This window comes from Staurois parvus, unplaced genomic scaffold (assembly GCF_062004578.1).
Source record: "Staurois parvus isolate SC_StPar_1 unplaced genomic scaffold, SC_StPar_1.0 ptg000073l, whole genome shotgun sequence".
Taxonomy (NCBI): Eukaryota; Metazoa; Chordata; class Amphibia; order Anura; family Ranidae; genus Staurois; species Staurois parvus.
This window is the reverse complement of record NW_028317869.1, coordinates 250366-271391: the sequence shown is the minus strand read 5'-3', so window position 1 is coordinate 271391 and position 21026 is coordinate 250366. Positions and strand designations below refer to the sequence as shown.

Genomic DNA, 21026 nt, shown 5'->3' with positions numbered 1-21026 from the left:
AATTGTATTATCTGATGCTTCACTTTCATCAAAATAAACACTGCAGCTTACTGTGACCTTGTTGGTCTTTGGACAAAGGATTCTATATCCCTTACTCTGCTCACTGTAGCCCACCAGAATGCCTTCTATGACTTTGTTCTCCAACTTGGAGCGTTTCTGACTTGGAATGTGGGCATATGCTTTACAGCCGAACTCTCTGATGTGTCCTACGTTAGGTTTTGATCCATTCCACATTTCATATGGTGTACTCTCAATAGCTTTTGATGGGAGCCTGTTTTGTAGGTATGTTGCAGTCATTATTGCTTCTCCCCAGTATTTGTTAGGTAAGGCAGCGTCCGTAATCATACATCTGGTCATTTCTACAAGAGTGCGATTCTTTCTTTCCGCTACACCGTTTTGCTCAGGAGTGTATGGTACAGTTGTTTGGTGTATAATACCTTGTTTCTTTAGGTATGATTCCATCTCTTTATTCATATATTCCCCTCCTTTGTCAGTGTGTATTATTCCAGGTTTCCTTTGGAACTTGTTGCTTGTCATAGCTACAAACTCTTGAAGTTTTTCTAACGTCTCACTTTTGTGCTTCATTAGATACGTTATTGTGTACCTGGAATAATCGTCGATGAAAGTCAGTAAATATCTGTTCCCGCCAGGAGTGATGGTTTTCATTGGTCCGCACACATCGCTGTGTATCAGTTCCATGGGTTTAGTGGTTTTACTCTGACTGGTCTGTGGAAGAGAGGTTCGGGTGGCCTTTGCTTTGATGCAACACGTGCACTTGCTGAGTGTGTGGCAAGGGAATATTTTCATGTCTTCTGATAGACCTCTCTTTGCAAAGTCCTTTATAGCTTCTGGGTTTCGATGCCCCAATCTTCTATGCCACAGGTGGATGCACTTGTCATGTGGGTTATGAGTTGCCGCATTAGCCTTCTCACTTTCAGTGATGATTTTGTACAGATGTTCATGTAACCTTCCTCTTGCTAGGATTTGCTTTCCATTTTGAATTGTGCATTCATCACCTCTGAACTGGACAGTGAGTCCATTGCTTGCAAGGGTTTTAACTGATAGGAGGCTTCCTTCTAGGCTTGGAACATATAGAACATTCTTTACAAGGATGCTCTGCTTGCCCCCTGATGGCGTTTTGCAGTTCAGAAATCCCTGACCTTTACCTTGCGCTGTAATACTTTTCCCATTTGCTAGGAAGACTTTATCTTTTACACTAAAATCAATTTCTGTGAAGAATGTCTCGTCGCTTGTCATGTGACTTGTTGCTCCTGAATCAATGTACCATCCATGTGAGGTACTATTCTGAGTCACTTTAAAAGTCCCACTCCATGATGCACTTTCATTTTCTTTCATGACTGCTTTAGCTCTTTCTCTTGTGGGTAGCTCCCACTTTCACTGCTCAGCTTTCCAGATTGAACAGTTCTTTTTCAGGTGACCGGCCTTTTTGCAGCGAAAACATACCCTGGTTTCTTTGCTTTGTCTTATGCCTTCATGCACCTTCAGAGCTGCCTCTGGTCTCTCGTTCTCTTCACTATGCAAATCTTCTTTTCTTCTGCTGTATTCATCAATTAATTTTCCCTTAACATATTCTAGCGTCAGTTCAGTTTCCGGTCTAGTTTCTAGAGCATTTATAAGGGCACTGTATGATTCTGGAAGGCTGCACAGAAGTATTGACACAACATGGTTGCCTTTCAATTCTTCACCTATTGCACCCAGCTGGTCCACAATTTCTAGCATAGCATTTACATGTTCACCCATTTCCTGCCCTTTTTCCAGCCTCATCTTATACAGTTTGTGTAGCAGATATAGTTTACTGTTTAGGTTTGCACATTCATGCAGTGTTTGTAATGCAGTCCACATACCTTTAGCTGAGTTTTCTTTCCTTATATGAATGAGCTGATCATCCTCCACTAACAGGCTTATGACTGCTTTTGCTTGCCTGTTTTTCCTGTCCCATTCTTCCGGGTTGTCATTGGGTCTGTGTGTATCTAGTACCGGCCACAAGTCATATTTGGATAACAGCATTTCAAGCTTAAACTTCCATAGCTGGTAGTTGGTATTGTTGAGCTTTGCTATTGTAAACTTCATATCTGAAGCACTTGCCATCTTTCAGTGAATTGGATACAGCTCTTGTCTCCTCACATAGGATTTGGTAGGATTGCAAATGCAGCACTTACTTGCTTGTAGTTTTCCTTTTTCCAGTGTCTGGAGCTGGGCCCATAACCTGTTGGTTATGTGTTATAGAGGACACTGGTAGTGATGGCAGAATTCAGACTTTACTTGTGTGGCTTAAGTTACAAACATACAGAGCACATTTCAGCAGACATATTACTTCCTGAAGATAGAGATAGAGAGGAAGAGATAAAACCAGCATGTTTTACACATATGTACAACTAGTAACCTTTAGTGTACAGTGCCATCTACTGGTCAAGTGATATTAACACACAATACTATATAGTACATTATAGTATATGCTGTTGCATTCCCAACAATAATGAAGATGTTAGACATAAATGACAAGGATGTAATGGTCACAGAGGAATGGTGGTGGAGATCTCTCAAAGTAAGAACACTTCCTTGAATGGTTCTATAAATAAAGAATGAATCCTGGAGGGAATAAAGCTGTAAAGCAATAAATAATATATAAACTGGGCCATCCACTTCATCCATAAAGACATTGTGATTGAAGATCTTCTAGATCACATAGAAGGAGGACTCATCCATGATTTCATACATTTGTTTGGAAGGATAGAACAATCCTCAGAAGGGAACATGTAGGATGACAGGAAAGGCTCCTGACTGGTGAGATCCTCCAAACATAATGATGACATCCATGAACTGGAGCGAGCTCGTTGGGGTGATAAAGTCAATCTGGAAACACTGTGTAGACGTTCTCCAAGAACTCAGCACACTCCAGGTGTGGAGAAAGTCTCCAGGTGGGGTCAGCCTGTCATTTATCATAGGTAGGAATGTCCACACATGGACTTCCACAGGGACCCCCGAGACTACATATAGAACTTGGAGGTACCTGTAACATGGAACAGGATTTGGTGTTGCCGGAAGACTGGTCAGAACAGTGGAAATTGCAGTTCAATGTTTCTGAATAATGAGCTGGGGATTGATAGCGGGTACAAAGCTCCCTGGGATGGGCACACTTTTAGGGACAGATACCAGTCCAGTGATGTAGTGTCACACAGTGCAGTGTTTATTGGTGCTATTTACAGGTGCTGTACAATGTTCCACAAAGTAACGGCAAAAACCTCAAAACCAAAATCCTAGCCGTGTCCCGGCACTAACTACACAAACACGATTCCTGACTATCAGGGTACTGGGGCAGTGGCCATTCTTTGTTCTGTTGAACTGTTGGGGAGAAGACACACTGGACACCTTGGCTACCATTGTGCTATAAGCTGGGTGTCCGATGCACTCCTGTACCTTTAAGGAGGGGTTGGATTCCCTCAGGTCCCCCTGCCCTTGGTCTAGCTATTAAATACAAATGCCTCTACTATGGGGGCTCACAAAATTTGTAGAGTTAGGATTACAGATTATCAGGGTGCCGTGACATGGCTCTGTAACTTACAATGTGTTTGCAAATGTGTGCTAACTAAACCCGTTTTTAACGCATACTGTTAGACGGGGTAATTTGGTTTGTTTGCAGGATGGCTGGCAAGTTGAGCCGGGAACTTTTCTCTTTTGTTGTGTGACATGCGTTGCCCGTTCAAGTGCTCCTTGCTGTGAAGGCCAGTTATAGACTGGGGCAGCGGCCATTTCTTGTACTATCAGGGTGAGCAAGCCTAGTGATTGTCAGTCTCCAAAGATGCAGTTTTACAGCTTCCACCAACCTTCCATCTCTCCCAGACATGACTTGTCTGTTCCCAGGTATGAGAGATCTGACTGCATGTTTCTGGTGAGTATAAATTACACCCGGGGAGAGGCGTGAAACCTGAGCTGGACCAAGGATCAGAGATCCCTATAAGTGTATGAGAGGAGCCTGGGAGATGTGTGAACCCAGAAGAGGATTTTCCCAGCTCCCTCTGAGACACTCTGCTACATATCCCCCCTTGTTTCAACCCCAGGGTTGGCACAGCTGTAGCCCAACAGGAGTGAACCCGGGACCGGGCATCTACATTTCCCATCTTAGCCCCTGGTCTGTGTTTTACCATGAAGGAATAATTTTGAGGAGCCAAAAACCACCAGTTCACCCGCTATTTGTCTCCTTCTTTTGGGCCATCCATTGAGGGGATCATGGTCAGCTATCAGGTCAAACTCACCCTAACAAATAGTATCTTAGAGCATCCAAGGCCCACTTTATGGCTAAACATTTCTTGTCAATTACTGCATATTTCTTTCCATGTTCATTACGATACATCAGATGCATCCATTTAAACCACATAAATCCTTGGAAAAATCAGGGGTGTACAGTACTGGGTGTGCACAAGGGGGCCCTCTTCAGGACTTGGGAAGACTCTTCTGCCAATGGGTACCATCTTACCATTACCAAGTCTTTCCCTTTTGTAAGGTCAGCCAGTAGAGCTGATAGAGTTGCTAAATTTTGGACAGACCTCCTATAGTACCCCGCAATACCAAGGAAGGTTCTGACCTGCTTTTTGTTTGCAGGACATGGCCATTCTTGGATGGCATCTATTTTGTTTTATGACGTCTTGTCCAATAGTGTAGCCCAAATATACAGCATTTGCCATAAAACCTTCCTTGAAGAGAGAATCCAAGACCACCTGGACAAGGGGCAAGTGAGATTCCCATTCAGTGCTATGTATCACTATGTCATCCAGATAGACTGCTCCATACTGTTGAGGAGGTCCTAGGGTCCTGTCCATAGCCCTCTGAAGTGTTGATGGGGCATTTTGTAAACCAAAAGGCATTTCTTTATATTATACGAACCCTGAGGGGTCACAAATGCAATCTTTTCACTGGCACTTTCAGTCAGGAGTATTTGCCAGTATGCTTTTGTCAAGTCCATAGTGGTCATGAAACGGGCCTTCCCAAGCCTGTCCCTGAGCTCATCTACCTGAGGATAGGGTACATGGTAAATTGTGTCACTGAATTAATCTTTCTGAAGTCATTACAGGACCTCAAAGTACCGTCTGGTTTTGGGACTAAAATGATGGGACTAGACCAGTCACTATTAGACCCCTCAATGATGTCTAGCTCCAGCATCCTCTTGACTTTGTCACTGATGTCCTTTCTCCTGGCTTCAGGAATCGGTATGGTTTGAGTTTGTCACGGTCCCCAGGTTCAGTAATAATATCATCCTAAACCACTGAAGTCATACCAGGTAACTCTGAAAATGTGTCTCTGCTCCTTATCAGGAACTCTCTAGCTCCCTGCTTTTGGAATGAGACAGTCTGTCTGGAATTGTGACTTCAGGGACTAGAGGGGACTCAGTACTCCCAGGAGTTACAGGGGCAGACCCCACAGTCAGTGCCACCCTACCCTTCCAGGGGCATAACAGGTGTACATGGTATATCTGCTCAGGATTTCTATTATCCAGTTGATATACTTTGTAATTCCCCAACTCTTTTAACCACTTCAAAGGACCCTTTTACTTAGCCAGGAACTTGCTTTCAACAGTGGGAACCAACACCAGGACCCGGTCACCAGATGAGAAAACCCCATTGTATATTCTTTGTTGGGCTTCCTGGGTGTGAACTTCGTGTTCTTCTACAATAGACGTGATCGCTGTAATCCTGTCCTGCATATGAGCGATACGCTCAATGACACCTTTGTGGGGTGTCTGCTCCCCCTCCCAGGTTTCCTTGGCTATGTCTAGGAGCTCCCGAGGATGATTCCCATAGAGTAACTCGAATGGAGAGTGCCCCTTAGAGGACTGGGGAAGCCCCACCAGGCCATCAGTATGAGGGTGTGTCAGGGATAAAAACACATGACTACAGCGACTAGATAACCGAGGTGTGCACATGTGTGACTGGGGTACAGAGGGAGTGAGGGGGACTCTGAGCATATAAGGCTAGCCATGATACAATTTCGCAGCCCGCACTACCTCTGGTCACCACTAGAGGGAGACTCTCCTATCCAGCTGGCTGACCACACACAGGCAGATACGAATCTTACATACAATCTTGTGCACTCTAAGGGTTGGGGAGCAGTCTAGCAATCACACATCCTTCCAGGATTCCTCCAGCTATCCTACAAGCTAGAACCCCGATGTTAATCACTCTTCCACTGTCCACACACCCCCACACCAGACACACCACAAATGGTAGCCTGCCACCACCCAACAGTTTGTCGCAGACTGATCTTCTGGGCCACCACACACACACAGATCTCCATCTGGCAGATCTGCTACTTTACAATCTCCATGCAATCTGCCAACACGCAGTGCAATTGCATACACATTGGCAATGAACTTAGACCAAAAGTGGGAGATTTATGCACACCCCCAGATTTATATGGCACATGTACTGGTGGTCCAATCAGAACCCTCCAGGACCCACCAGTGCACACCACCAGATTAATATGACACATGTACTGGTGGTCCAATCAGAACCCTCCAGCCCAGCAGTGCACACCCCCAGATTAATATGACACACGTACTGGTGGTCCAATCAGAACCCTCCAGGGCCCAGCAGTGCACACCCCCAGATTAATATGACACGTGTACTGGTGGTCCAATCACAACCCTCCAGGCCCCAGCAGTGCACACCCCCAGATTAATATGACACGTGTACTGGTGGTCCAATCAGAACCCTCCAGGCCCCAGCAGTGCACACCCCCAGATTAATATGACACGTGTACTGGTGGTCCAATCAGAACCCTCCAGGCCCCAGCAGTACACACCCCCAGATTAATACAACACATGTACTGGTGGACCAATCAGAACCCTCCAGGCCCCAGCAGTGCACACCCCCAGATTTATATGACACATGTACTGGTGGTCCAATCAGAACCCTCCAGGCCCCAGCAGTGCCCCCAGCCCTGAATTCTCTCCAGTGAAATCTCCTCTCATCAATTACTAGCCGGATTCTCTCTATTACCTCCTGTATGTACAAAACTCCCCCAAATCTCTCCCCTCCTCACCATCCACTAGAAATTGGAGGAATTGTTTCTTCTTCCTGAAATCCAGACCTAGAGAGGAATAGAAAAGAACCAACAAACCCCACAAAGTCTTTTTATAGAGATTTATTCCATCAAATCCAAACTATTCTACACATATTTATTCCATGGAATATGAAGAGATTTTTCTATCAATAATCCCATCAAATCTGCGTGTTTATTGGACTTTATTCCCAGCAATAATCAATCAGGAATCCATGCCAGCAATCATCAGATCAATAGGAATGTTTCCAATATCCAGTGATCACGGTTTGATCCTCCAACATAACCAGTGCACAGAATGATAAATCTATCCCATGAAATGGATCTTATTGATTGGTTGATGTCATTGATTGATCTATTGATTCCCTTCTGATAGAATAGATTGATTTCTCCATGTATTGATCATCCTCTCCATATATCTCTTCACCTTGTGTAACATCATACAAATCCTGAATGCTATAAATCTCAGTCCTGTCCATGAATTGTATGTGACTCGGGTCTTTATAATACCATATACTGGACTGTTACTTCATTCCCTATTTTATATCGTCTTCTTACACCTGTCCTGATGAAGTGACACTTTGAAGCCATGAAACGCGTTGATGGTGTATTTTACATTCACTTGTCCAGTAAACACCGACCTTCTGAAGAAAACATTTCAGAGTTTCCTCCTTTACTATGGGCTCCTCTGCTGACCTCACCCTCATTTTTTCTTGGGGTGAAAGTTCTCCACCGGGATCCAAATCCTGCTTAGTATATGATGATCTGGAATCACCGCTCTCTGCCCTGCCCCCCCCCCCCCACACACTCACTGGGCTGTGGAGGGGGAGGGTGCGGCTGGTCCAGACTCTGATCTCGGGATCTTTCCCCAGACTGGACCGGCCGAGTGACGTCAGCTGACAGCGGGCTTCACCTGAAAACGGGTCACAGGAGTTCAGAATGAACTGCACTCCTCTGATCCACAGGAGAAGTACAGACAAAAGAGCTTTGCTTGAACTTCTCCTTCAAAGAATATGTTCCTCCAACATGTCCTATTCCTGATCTGTGCCGGCTGTCCCATGTCCTGGTATGAAGACGTCTCCTCTTCTCTCTGTATTATTTCCTTTGTGTGAGATCCCTGGTGATCCTGCCAGTCCCTCTGATTCCCAATTAAAACTGACCACACTAGGCACGAGAGCTCAGCGTGGTCAGTTTTGTAGCTTTGCTGGGAGCTCAGTCTGCTCTCCTCCAATCATCAGACTTGTCTTGACATCTCCCCTCCCTGCACAGCCATTCACTGGGAAGACCAGTGAACTGAAGACAAGTGATCACATGAACAGTAGTAAGGAGAATGTCACTTCCTGATATCATTGCTTACTACTAGTGAAATCTGTGAGTGATCACCGAGGTCACATGGTACAGGGATATTCCCAACAGACTTGTTCCATGTGACAAGCTGTGACCAATCACAGCTCTCACAGTATTTCTTAATGGCTGCAGGAATGCAGCTGGAGAGAAGGAGAAATTATTGCTTTTACAGCCATTATGGGTGTAAAAAACATAATAATATAAAAAAATAAAAATGTAATTTTTTTAAAAAAAATTATAATTTTTGGTTATAAACTAATTTGGTTTTTTTTTTTACTAAAAAGATATCTGAATACATTTTGGCCACAATTTATGAAGAAAGATTATTTATTTGCAATATTTTATAAGAGAAACACTTTTTTTACAAACTTTTTGGACATTTTCATTTATATAGCAAAAAAAAAATAAAAATTCCAGCATTGAATAAATACCACCAAAATAAAGTTTTATGGGTCTCAGAGTGCGGGAGTGTGACCTCAGGGTGTGGGAGTGTGACCTCAGGGTGCGGGAGTGTGACCTCAGGGTGCGGGAGTGTGACCTCAGGGTGCGGGAGTGTGACCTCAGGGTGCGGGAGTGTGACCTCAGAGTGCGGGAGTGTGACCTCAGAGTGCGGGAGTGTGACCTCAGGGTGCGGGAGTGTGACCTCAGAGTACGGGAGTGTGACCTCAAGTAACACAGAGATTTCCTATTATCGCCGGCTCCATCTAGAGGCCACAATGAGGTGATTTTTCTGAAATCTCTCCATCAGTAAAACTAGCCCAATATGATATTATGGCCACTAGATGGAGCCAATGATCATAAGAAATAAAATATGGCCAAAACTCCTCCCAGCTGGAGAATACCGGTCACATCCGTTCAACATTGTTCTCCATAGACCTCCAAGTGTTTGTGAAATCTCCCACCACAAAATGTACTCAGCCAATCACAGGGCAGGACTCCATTTTTATTCTTCTCCTGCCATCAATGGCCATCCTGGTCCCACACTTCATCCATGTCTTTGGGGGCCTCTGATCTCCTTATGAACTGTTTCTTCCATGATGAAGATCAGCCATGGAGTATATCTGAGGTGTATATCAGGGTGTGCTTCTTCCACACATGAGAGCTGGGATGTCAAGCAACATTCATCTAGAAGACATTTCCCGCACTCAAGGCACTAATACACCTCCAGGTTTGTGTGGGACCCCTGATGTACAGGAAGACAGGACTTCAGTGAGGAACATTTCCCTCACTCAGGACAGGAAAGTGGCTTCTCCCCCGTGTGAGATCTCTGATGTTTGTGCAGACTGGACTTCTCTGAAAAACATTTCCCACACTCAGGACAGGAAAACGGCTTCTCCCCCGTGTGAGATCTTTGATGTCTGACAAGTTTTGATTTTTCTATAAAACATTTCCCGCACTCAGAACAGGAATACAGCTTCTCCCCAGTGTGAGATCTCTGATGTGTGTAAAGATTTGATGACCTTGAAAAACATTTCCCACACTCAGGACAGGAATACGGCTTCTCCCCTGTGTGAAATCTTTGATGTTTGTGTAGAATGGACTTCTCGGAAAAACATTTCCCGCACTCAGGACAGGAATATGGCTTCTCCCCTGTGTGAGTTCTCTGATGTTTGTACAAACTGGAATGCTCTGAAAAACATTTCCCGCACTCAGGACAGGAATATGGCTTCTCCCCTGTGTGAGATCTCTTATGTTTGTGCAGACTGGAATTCTGTGAAAAACATTTCCCACACTCAGGACAAGAATATGGCTTCTCCCCCGTGTGAGATCTCTGATGTGTGTAAAGACTGTTCTTCTCTGAAAAACATTTCCCGCACTCAGGGCAGGAATATGGCTTCTCTCCCGTGTGAGATCTCTGATGTCTGAAAAGATGGAAGTTTGATAAATAACATTTCCCACACTCAGGACAGGAATACGGCTTCTCACCTGTGTGACATCTTCGATGTGTGTAAAGATTTGACTTACTAGAAAAAGATTTCCCGCACTCAGGACAGGAATATGACTTTTCCCCCGTATGAGATCTCTGATGTCTGTAAAAATTGGACATCACTGAAAAACATTTCCCGCACTGAGGACAGGAATGTGGCTTCTCCCCCGTGTGAGATCTTTTATGCACATTAAGATAGGATTTAGAACGGAAACCCTTCCCGCACTCAGTATAGGAGAAGCTCTTCCCTGTTGGAAGGCCGGCCCGGTCCCGCACAGTCTGAGGTTCCTCAGGATACGAGGAATCTGATGGTCCATCTACACTGGGTGGTGCCGGATGGACATTGGAGGGAGCCGGGTTTTCTCCTGGACTATACTGTGTGATGTCCCCATCTTCTACTTTCCAGTCTGGAGACAAAGTGAGACAATCCTCGGAGGTTTTCCTCATCTCCCGGCCATGGACTAAAATACAAAGACAAAGAGGATTACTAAACAGGAGCTGATTGGTTCCCCCAAACCAGGACTCTGCCCACATCAGGCAGCTTGGTCTCTGAGGAGCTTACAATTCCACCCTCAAGGGAACTAGGAAATGGCTCCTCTGATCTCCTACCAGGTCATTTCTTTATTCATGGACCTTAGTCAGAGAGTGAGGAAACAACCAGAACTGATACATAAATTGTGTCTGCAGCACAGAGAAGGAAGATTATCCGAGAGAAATCCAGGAATACAGGACGGGGAACACAGCTCAGGAAAGTGACCAGGGGATTACAGGCTGATATCACCCAGTCCCCGCCCTACTTTGGACCAATCAGTGAGCAGTATGGGTGGAGGAATGGATTTAGTGTTCATGACCAACCTGTGTTGATCTCTGTAGGAGTGTCCTCCTCTATAAATGTCCCCGTTATTCCATCCTCCTCCATAGACTGCTGATCATCCCTCACATACGCCTCTTCTTCTTCTGCTTTCACCTCAACTTTGATGTCTATCAGATCTTCACTCTAAACCAAGAAAATGATAGAAGAGGACATCTGTAAAATATAAGGTCACATAAAAAATCCATATATTGTCCCAAGTCCATGCTCTCCGCCCCACCAACCTTGTAATGGTGAGGGATGGTGTGACCTTCCTGTGTGGAATCCCGGGAATACAGAGGACGGGGACATCTCTCTGGTGGGTTCCTGGTATTAGGTGGCTCCATCATCTCCTTGTGTCCTTCTGAAAACTCCTCCATCACTCCATACTCCTCATCCTCCTCTTTATACTCTTCTTTAACATCAATATTATCATCCCCGAGGATTCCACTCTGAAAGATATAATAAAACATTCATTGTAACAAACATGCTGTGTATAAATCACAACTACCAATAATTGTCATCATCTACCTGATGATGGTGAGGGATGGTGTGACCTTCCTGTGTGGAATGCCGGGAATACAGAGGACGGGGACATCTCTCTGGTGGGTTCCCATGACTGGATCCATCTGTAGGAAACACACACACTGACTGAATCCATTGTTTCTATGTGTTTATCAGATGATGGGGGATCTAGGTGGATCCTCCGTACTGCTCTCTCCTTTACAATAAAGTCTCCTCTTACCCGGTGATGTGAGGGGCGGCTGATTGTCCATCATGACGTCCTTGTAGAGATCCTTGTGTCCTTCTAAATACTCCCACTCCTCCATGGAGAAATAGACAGTGACACCCTGACACCTTATAGGAACCTGACACACACAATGATACAGTCACCATCCAGACACATCCCTTGTCTGTTACTGGAGAATGTCCCAGAATTCCCGGCACCGCTCACCTCTCCTGTCAGCAGCTCAGTGATCTCTCTGGTGACTTCTAGAATCTTCTTCTTCTTTCTCTCTTCTATCAGGGAGGGAGGTGGAGGCAATGTGATGTCATATGATCTCCAGACTTCACAGGAGGAAAACTCTACATCTGAACACAAATAGTCACATCAAATGATATTCCCAGAATCCTCCTCACCTCTCCATTCAGGTCTCCATTTTATTAAAGCCCCACTTCAGGCTGAGGTATAATTACCCCCACAGGACCCCCACACCACGCAGGGTATAAGGAATTCTGACGTCATTATACACAATGCAGGACCAACAGTTCTGGTTTGCTTATGAGGAGGCCAAGGGTCCCCACATCCTAATACCATAGAATAAAAAGAAAGGAGCCAAATGGAGGGACATTGGGAGGAGGAGCTGTGAGGTCAGTGTGATGTCATAAGATTCTCTGACTCTGGATGGAGGGACATTGGGGGGAGGAGCTGTGAGGTCAGTGTGATGTCATAGGATTCTCTGACTCTGGATGGAGGGACATTGGGAGGAGGAGCTGTGAGGTCAGTGTGATGTCATAGGATTCTCTGACTCTGGATGGAGGGACATTGGGAGGAGGAGCTGTGAGGTCAGTGTGATGTCATAGGATTCTCTGACTCTGGATGGAGGGACATTGGGGGGAGGAGCTGTGAGGTCAGGGTGATGTCATAGGATTCTCTGACTTTGGATGGAGGGACATTGCTCAGCCAATGGGAGATGATCTCAGCATGACTTCCATCATGAAGGAGATGAGGGGGAGGGGAGGAAGTCACTGAAGGTGACCATAGATCCATGGAAATTCAGCTGGTTCAGCAGGGATCGCTCACATTTCCATCCATGTGTGGCCACTGCCGGATAAAAGCCACTCCCCCAGCGGCTGCAGCCAATAGCTTCAGTGCTGATCTGTGTATTCTGAGAGCAGAGGAGTCCCCCCATTGTCAGAATACAAGAGTGCAGCGGGGAGGATTCCCCCATCCACCTCCAATGTGTGGATGGGGGAATCACTTCAGTTTTTATGGTCATCCCGCTGGCTGAACGATAAAACTGAACCATGTAGGCCAGCTTTGGGAGCAAATATATTATCATCAACTCCTCCCCCTGAAGGGGTTAATCTGCATATTACCTCCTCTGCTGCCAGATCCAGCAACATCTTCTCTCTACTTCCTTATTCATGTAACTTCCTGTCTTTGCCTGACCTCACCTCCTGTCTGTACCTGACATCACTTCCTGTCTGTACCTGACATCACTTCCTGTCTGTACCTGACATCACTTCCTGTCTGTCTTCCATAGAGACTTCCTGTGTGGGTAGAAGTGAGATCCCCACCTTGTGGAGCTCAGAGGAACTGCAGCCCCGAGAAGCATCTGGTAGTGTGACCCCAGCTTGTGCTGGGTGTGTATGGACTGTAGATCCTTATAGAGGGGTCACCTCCACTCCCACCAAGGGGGACAGAAATATATGACTGCCTAGTCCAGCCTTTAGCAGCCATTTTTCTTCCAAAGGTTTCTAGGGGTTCCATGAAAAATTAGGGGTTTTGATTTACATGTAAAATCTATTTTTTGGAGTACATCATGGGACTAGTGATGGGCTGAACACCCCCCTATTCGGTTTGCAGTAGAACATTTGAACCTAAAGAAAGTTTGACTGTGAACTTCAAACCCAGGGTTTCACTCAGCGGTACCGTACCACATAGGGTTGCCACCTGTGTGGGTTGTGAATGATGGGTGCGGGTTGTGAATGACGTGTCTGGGTTGTGAATGATGTGTCTCAGTTGTGAATGATGTGTCTCAGTTGTGAATGACGTGTGCGGGTTGTGAATGACGTGTGCGGGTTGTGAATGATGTGTCTGGGTTGTGAATGATGTGTCTGGGTTGTGAATGACGTGTGCGGGTTGTGAATGACGTGTGCGGGTTGTGAATGACGTGTGCGGGTTGTGAATGACGTGTGCGGGTTGTGAATGAAGTGTGCGGGTTGTGAATGACGTGTGCGGGTTGTGAATGACGTGTGCGGGTTGTGAATGACGTGTGCGGGTTTTGAATGACGTGTGCGGGTTGTGAATGACGTGTCTGGGTTGTGAATGACGTGTGCGGGTTGTGAATGACGTGTGCGGGTTTTGAATGACGTGTCCAAGTTGTGAATGACGTGTCCGGGTTGTGAATGACGTGTGTGTTCTGTTAGTCGATCCTGCTCAGATGCTCACACACGGTAGATAGTAGCAGACATTTATTAGGTGCTCCTAGCTGCCATTAAACATGTGTCCCCTTCTAGAACTACAACCAAAGAGAGGGAATAACACAGTTGTACCAGTATCTAAGTAGTGAGACCCCTAGAGGCCATACACAGCATATAACATATTGCTACATCCTTTCTCTTTTAAATAAAAGAACAATGAAATATAACAAACACAAAATGGTGAAGTAGAACATAGCTATAAATTAGATATAATCCTTGAGGTGAGCTGGCTTTCTGATTGTTCTGCCAGCTCGCGTAACATATGAGGTTTCTTCACAGAAATCTTGGTGTTCTTCTGATTCTGGCAGTCTATTTTCTGGGACTGTCTCTCTCTGCCTAGAGACCTCCCTATGCTCCTCAGCAGTCCCTGTTTCTTTGTTGCTGGTATTCATAGTCTCATCGCTTTGAGTGTCCATATACTGTTCCCAGGGCCCTGTATCATCTCCTTCTTGTGTTTTTCTCAGATGTCTCCGATTTCTCCTCCATCTTCTTCCTTCCTCTGTTATAATTTCATAGGACCGTGGTCCCAATTTCTGTACAACCTTCGCTTTTTTCCAATGTTTGTCATATTTCCCTATTGGCTGAATCCGTACATTGTCATTGCTCTGGAGAACAGGCAGATCTTTTGCAGATTTATTATAATAGAAAGCTTGCCTATCTTGATTCTTCGTTAGTTTGGCTTTAACATTGCCCACAAGCTTTGGCTTTAGTAGTTGACCTGCAGTTGGTAGGAGAGTCCTTGTACGTCTACTCATAAGCCGCTGTGCTGGACTGGTGTCTAGGCCTTGTGTGGGTGTGTTTCTGTGGTCCAGTATAGACAGGTATATCTCTGTACCTGCCTGTTTTGCCTTTTGCAGGAGTCTTTTGGCTGTTTTTAATGCTGACTCGGCTTTACCATTACTCTGTGGATATCCAGGAGATGATGTCTGGTGCTCAAATTCCCACCTCTCCCTGAATTTTTTGAATTCTTCCGATGTAAATTGAGCGGCGTTGTCAGAGAACACAATATCCGGAATGCCATATCTGGCAAAATGGGCCTTGAGTTTTTTAATTACTGTTTTGGCCCTTGTGTCCTGTAAGTAGTCTATCTCCCAGAAGTTGGAAAAATAGTCCACAGTTACCAGATATTCCTTGTCGTTCCACGTGAACAGATCTGTTCCTACTTTTGACCATGGTCTGTTTGGAATTGTATGTGGTTGCAATGTCTCTTTCGGTTGCTTATCATTGCACGATGCACATATTTCACACTGTGCTATAAAGTTTTTTATGTGGTCATTCATTCCAGGCCAATAAACATATTCTCGTGCACGACGTAGACATCCTTCTACACCTAAGTGAGTCGAGTGCAATCTTTCTATAATGTCTCTTCTAAGGGATTGTGGTATGACAGCTCTTTCTCCTTTAAAGATGATTCCATGCTGCACAGAGAGTTCATCTCTTATGTGAAAAAATGGAGAAACCTCCATTGGAGCATGCTGCTTGTGTTTTGGCCATCCCTTCAAGATGACAGTCGATAGGATCTGTAGAGTTTTATCTTCCGCTGTGCCGGTCTGTATTTGTTTCAGTCTGTCTTTTGAGACAGACAGATATTCACACATATTGATGCTTTCAATGTCTTTTTCTTCTTCATTTGTGATGGGTAAGTAAGCTCTGCTTAGGGCATCTGCAATCAGTAAATCCTTCCCTGGACAGTAACAAATGTTAAAATCATATTTCTGAAGCCTTAACAGCATACGCTGCAGTCTTTTTGGGGCATTCAGTAGTGGCTTCTTTGTAATACTTTCTAAAGGCTTGTGATCTGAATGCACCACCACTTGTCGACCGTAGGTGTACTGGTGAAATTTCTCTAACCCAAATACTACCGCTAGTAGTTCCTTCTCGATTTGAGCATATCCTTGCTCTGTTAGAGTTAACGCTCGGCTTGCATATGTGATTGGCTGTTTATCCTGCATTAGTGTGGCTCCAAGGCCAGTTTCTGAGGCATCACATTGTACTACCACTGCTTGATCTGGATCAAAATATTTTAGCGTTGCTGCGTCTGCAATAGCATTTTTCACTGACTGAAAAGCAGTTTCATGGCTTTCTGTCCATTCCCAGAGTACGTCTTTGTGAGTTAGCTGTCTCAGTGGCTCACACATGTCTGATAAATGCTTGCAAAATTTGGAAAGATAATTCACCATGCCCAGGAATCGTTGTACTCCACGTATATCTGTAGTACATGTCCTGTATTGCCCTCACCTTCTCTGGATCGACTTTAACACCATTTGAGGTAAGATGTCCAATATATGGTACTTCTGTCATTTTTAGTTTGAATTTTTCCAGGTTCAGTTTGATTTATTTTTTTCTACATCTGTCTAAGAATTGTATCATCTTTTTATCGTGATCCTTTGTTGCGGATTCTAGATCATCACCTTCCCCAACTATTAGTATATCGTCTGCTATTATTTTTACTCCAGACAGTCCTTCCAAAGCTTGCATCAATTTTTGTTGGAACACTTCTGGAGCCGGGCTTACTCCCATTGGCATTCTAAGCCACTTATAGCGTCCAAATGGGGAAGAAAATGCTGTTAATAAACTTGATTCTTTATCCAGTTCCACGTGCCAGAACCCATTTTTCACATCACATACCGAAAATATTTTAGCCTTTGATAGATCTGGTAGAATATCTTCTATTGTTGGCATTGGATAGTGATTTCTTTTAAGGGCCTTGTTCAGTGGCTTAGGATCAATGCATATTCTTAACTTGCCTGATGGTTTTTTCACTATCACCAAACTGCTGATCCAGTCTGTGCTTTCCTGTACTGGTGCTATCATACCTCTGCTGTGCAGATCCTGCAGTGCTTTCCTGTACCGGTGCTATCATACCTCTGCTGTGCAAATCCTGCAGTGCTTTCCTGTACTGGTGCTATCATACCTCTGCTGTGCAGATCCTGCAGTGCTTTCCTGTACTGGTGCTATCATACCTCTGCTGTGCAAATCCTGCAGTTCCTCTTTAAGCGGTTGCATTAAGGCTACAGGCACTCTTCTTGTAGGCAGTCTGGTAGCCTGTATTGTGTGATCAATTTCTAGTTTGTATTTACCTTCCAGGCACCCATCACCTTCAAATAAATCAGCATACTCTGTTTTTATGTGGTGAAAATCCAAAATGTATTCTGCCTTTTGTGTAGGATTTTGAGTATTGTCAGAAACTTCCAGAGCCATGATGTTATGGGACTGCACCTTTATTAAGTCCATAGCCTGAACTGCTTTAACTCCCAGCAAAGGAATGTGATCGTCCTCTGTGCTGTCCTCGTCTGTGTCCTGGGTCACTGTGTGGACTTGTCTGTACTGTTTGCTGGTTTTGAATCTGCACACAGCTGAAAAGTGGTTCATCTTGCCACAAGTCCTGCAGGACTCCCCATACGCTGGACATTTCTCTTTGTCTCTTTCATGTCTTTTGCCACAGTATTTACACTGGACTGAGCTCACAGGGAGCCTGGACCTTGCTCTGCCTTTCACAGATACTGCATGTACTGAGGCATCACTGGTGCCCTCCATCATCTTCAGCCTGTCTTTAGTCAGCTCTGCAGCCCTGCAGATTTGTATACATTTCTCCAGCGCCAGCTCTTCCTCCCTCAGTAATCTTTCTCTGAGGTGAGAGTCTCTGATGCCACACACTATCCTGTCTCGGATAAGGGAGTCCCTGATGTCCCCAAATCCACAGGTTGCAGCCAGTCTCCTCAGCTCTGTCACATATCTGTCCACACTGTCCCCAATCTCCTGATTCCTTGAGAAGAACTTGTATCTCTCCACCGTCTCATTCTTTTTGGGGTCACAGTGCTTATCAAATGCTTGCAGTATGTCTGTCAGTGCCATGCCGTCTGTGAGCAGGGTCTCGGCTAGTTCTCTGCCTTTTTCCCCAATCAAGTAATAAAACAGCTTTACTTCCCTCTGCTCATCTCTGGGTGCCACTGTCAGGTCCACATACAGAGTAAACTCTTCCTTCCAGTGTCTCCATGTCTGTGAGAGATTGGAAGAAGTGACATCCAGTCTCTGAGGGGGTTTCAGGCCATTCTCCATAGTGCAGTCTGATAGGGACTCTGTACTTACAGTTGCTGATTCTCTGTACAGTTCCAGTGTCACACAATCTGTATTTGTAGACAGAAGACTTGCTATTCAGAGGTTCAGTGCCCAGCTGCCACCATGTTCTGTTAGTCGATCCTGCTCAGATGCTCACACACTGTAGTTAACAGGAGACATTTTATTAGGTGCTCCTAGCTGCCATTATACATGTGTCTGCCCTAGAACTACAACCAAAGAGAGGCAATAACACAGTTGTACCAGTATCTAAGTAGTGAGACCCCTAGAGGCCATACACAGCATATAACATATTGCTACATACATGATTGGGAGCGCTGGACTGGAATGACGTTTTCTAAAAGAGGAAACTTTTAAACCTAAGACTTGGGAACACCTCTGGTATGATCATCGTAAATAGATGACATGCCCAAATGAAGGAGAGGCTTGGAGTATATGGCTGTTAGAGTCAATGAGTAGGGAGGCAGGGAATGTTTGTAATATGGAATCTAAAGAGAAATCATTCCAAACAACACTTGAAAGTAGATGTATGAAGGAACAGTCACAAAAGTCTAATCCCCAGAATTGTGGCAATGATGAACAGGGGGACAATGAGCAACCCTCAGGACTGGGGCCTTATGCAGTTACCCAGTCCTTGCCAGTGCAATTCTCAAGCACTGATATGGACTGTTATCAGTTGATGAAAGGGGGAGAGCCACAAGGTAAGGCCCAAAGACTGTGAGGAACAGGAAAAGAATGAGGAAAGCAGAGGCGTTAGTCGGGGAAAGGCCAGACTGGAGTTAGAAGAAGATACAAAATCAAAGCCTAGCGGGAAAAGTTATAGTAAGCTCCACTGATCTTTGCTGCCTGTTGGATGGCTAAGCAATATGAACATCTGAAGTTGCAAAACGAATCCCTTAAGGAAGCTCTTCAAATACCCAAAAGTGACCTGAATAGTTTAAACATTTCTGTAACTAATTCTGATGCGAGCCACCAACAGCTAACAAGAGATACCAAGAGATTACAGGAGGAAATGGATGAGTTAGTAGAAAGATTGAAGAATGCAGAAAGTGAATTGAATGAATTCTGTGCACTGCCAGAAGCAGATCGCTCATTTTCCCGTTAGAGTAGATGATAAAAAGACTGATGTATTTGTGAATTCAGTGGGAAATCCTCCGCCCCTCGTGTATGTGACAACATCTGTAATCTCTGGATGGTGGGAGCGATTGTAAAGCTGCCCCTTCATCTTGTACACAGCCAGGAAACATTGCTAATCAGGTGTCAGTCACTGAATATTCTCTGTCTAACACAAAGCCTTTAGTTCATAGATGCCGGACCACCTTAGAAAAGATCAAATGTTCTGCATGGGGATTATTTGGCCACATTGCTGGATTTTGTCGTTCCTCTTCTGCTAGAAAGGTAGTGAAACAAAATCCATACAGGACAATAAGGCGTGATGTAGAAGTGTATTCAGCACGCTTTGGTACATGGCGGAGGTGTAATCAGTATGAACAGCCGAGATCACGGGTCCCATTCCAGCAGATGAAGATAGAGAATGCATCTATACAGGCCGAGATCACGGGTCCCATTCCAGCAGATGAAGGGAGAGAATGCATCTATACAGGCAGAGATCACGGGTCCCATTCCAGCAGATGAAGGGAGAGAATGCATCTATACAGGCAGAGATCACGGGTCCCATTCCAGCAGATGAAGGGAGAGAATGCATCTATACAGGCAGAGATCACGGGTCCCATTCCAGCAGATGAAGGGAGAGAATGCATCTATACAGGCAGAGATCACGGGTCCCATTCCAGCAGATGAAGGGAGAGAATGCATCTATACAGGCAGAGATCACGGGTCCCATTCCAGCAGATGAAGGGAGAGAATGCATCTATACAGGCAGAGATCACGGGTCCCATTCCAGCAGATGAAGGGAGAGAATGCATCTATACAGGCAGAGATCACGGGTCCCATTCCAGCAGATGAAGGTAGAGAATGCATCTATACAGGCAGAGATCACGGGTCCCATTCCAGCAGATGAAGGGAGAGAATGCATCTATACAGGCAGAGATCACGGGTCCCATTCCAGCAGATGAAGGTAGAGAATGAATCTATACAGGCAGAGATCACGGGTCCCATTCCAGCAGATGAAGGTAGAGAATGAATCTATACAGGCAGAGATCACGGGTCCCATTCCAGCAGATGAAGGGAGAGAATGAATCTATACAGGCAGAGATCACGGGTCCCATTCCAGCAGATGAAGGGAAAGAATGCATCTACACAGGCCGAGATCACGGGTCCCATTCCAGCAGATGAAGGCAGAGATCACGGGTCCCATTCCAGCAGATGAAGGGAGAGAATGCATCTATACAGGCTGAGAATAAGCAATTGAAACAGGAGAAATCATTAAAGGAGTCTCAAACTTCCAAAATGGATTTTATGGAAGTAAAAAGAAAACATCCAGGTTATTGGAGAAGACATGCTGGTATCTGTGGTGTCTAAAGTTTGTCTTTAAGATAACAAATTGTAAGAGTGTGAGTCTGGAATTTTATTTTGGGATATTAT

At 45.0% G+C, this 21026-nt stretch overlaps 1 protein-coding gene across 1 annotated transcript in view; it reads right to left on the bottom strand.

Annotated features, from left to right (window-relative positions):
* The window catches only part of LOC149469341 (uncharacterized), a 293469-nt gene that overhangs the window by 231678 nt on the left and 40765 nt on the right, over positions 1 to 21026 (bottom strand). The window contains exon 6 of the mRNA XM_089669371.1: positions 9724 to 10809. Coding sequence (XP_089525497.1) covers positions 9724 to 10809 — 1086 coding nt within the window. The remainder of the gene's footprint in view (positions 1 to 9723; positions 10810 to 21026) is intronic.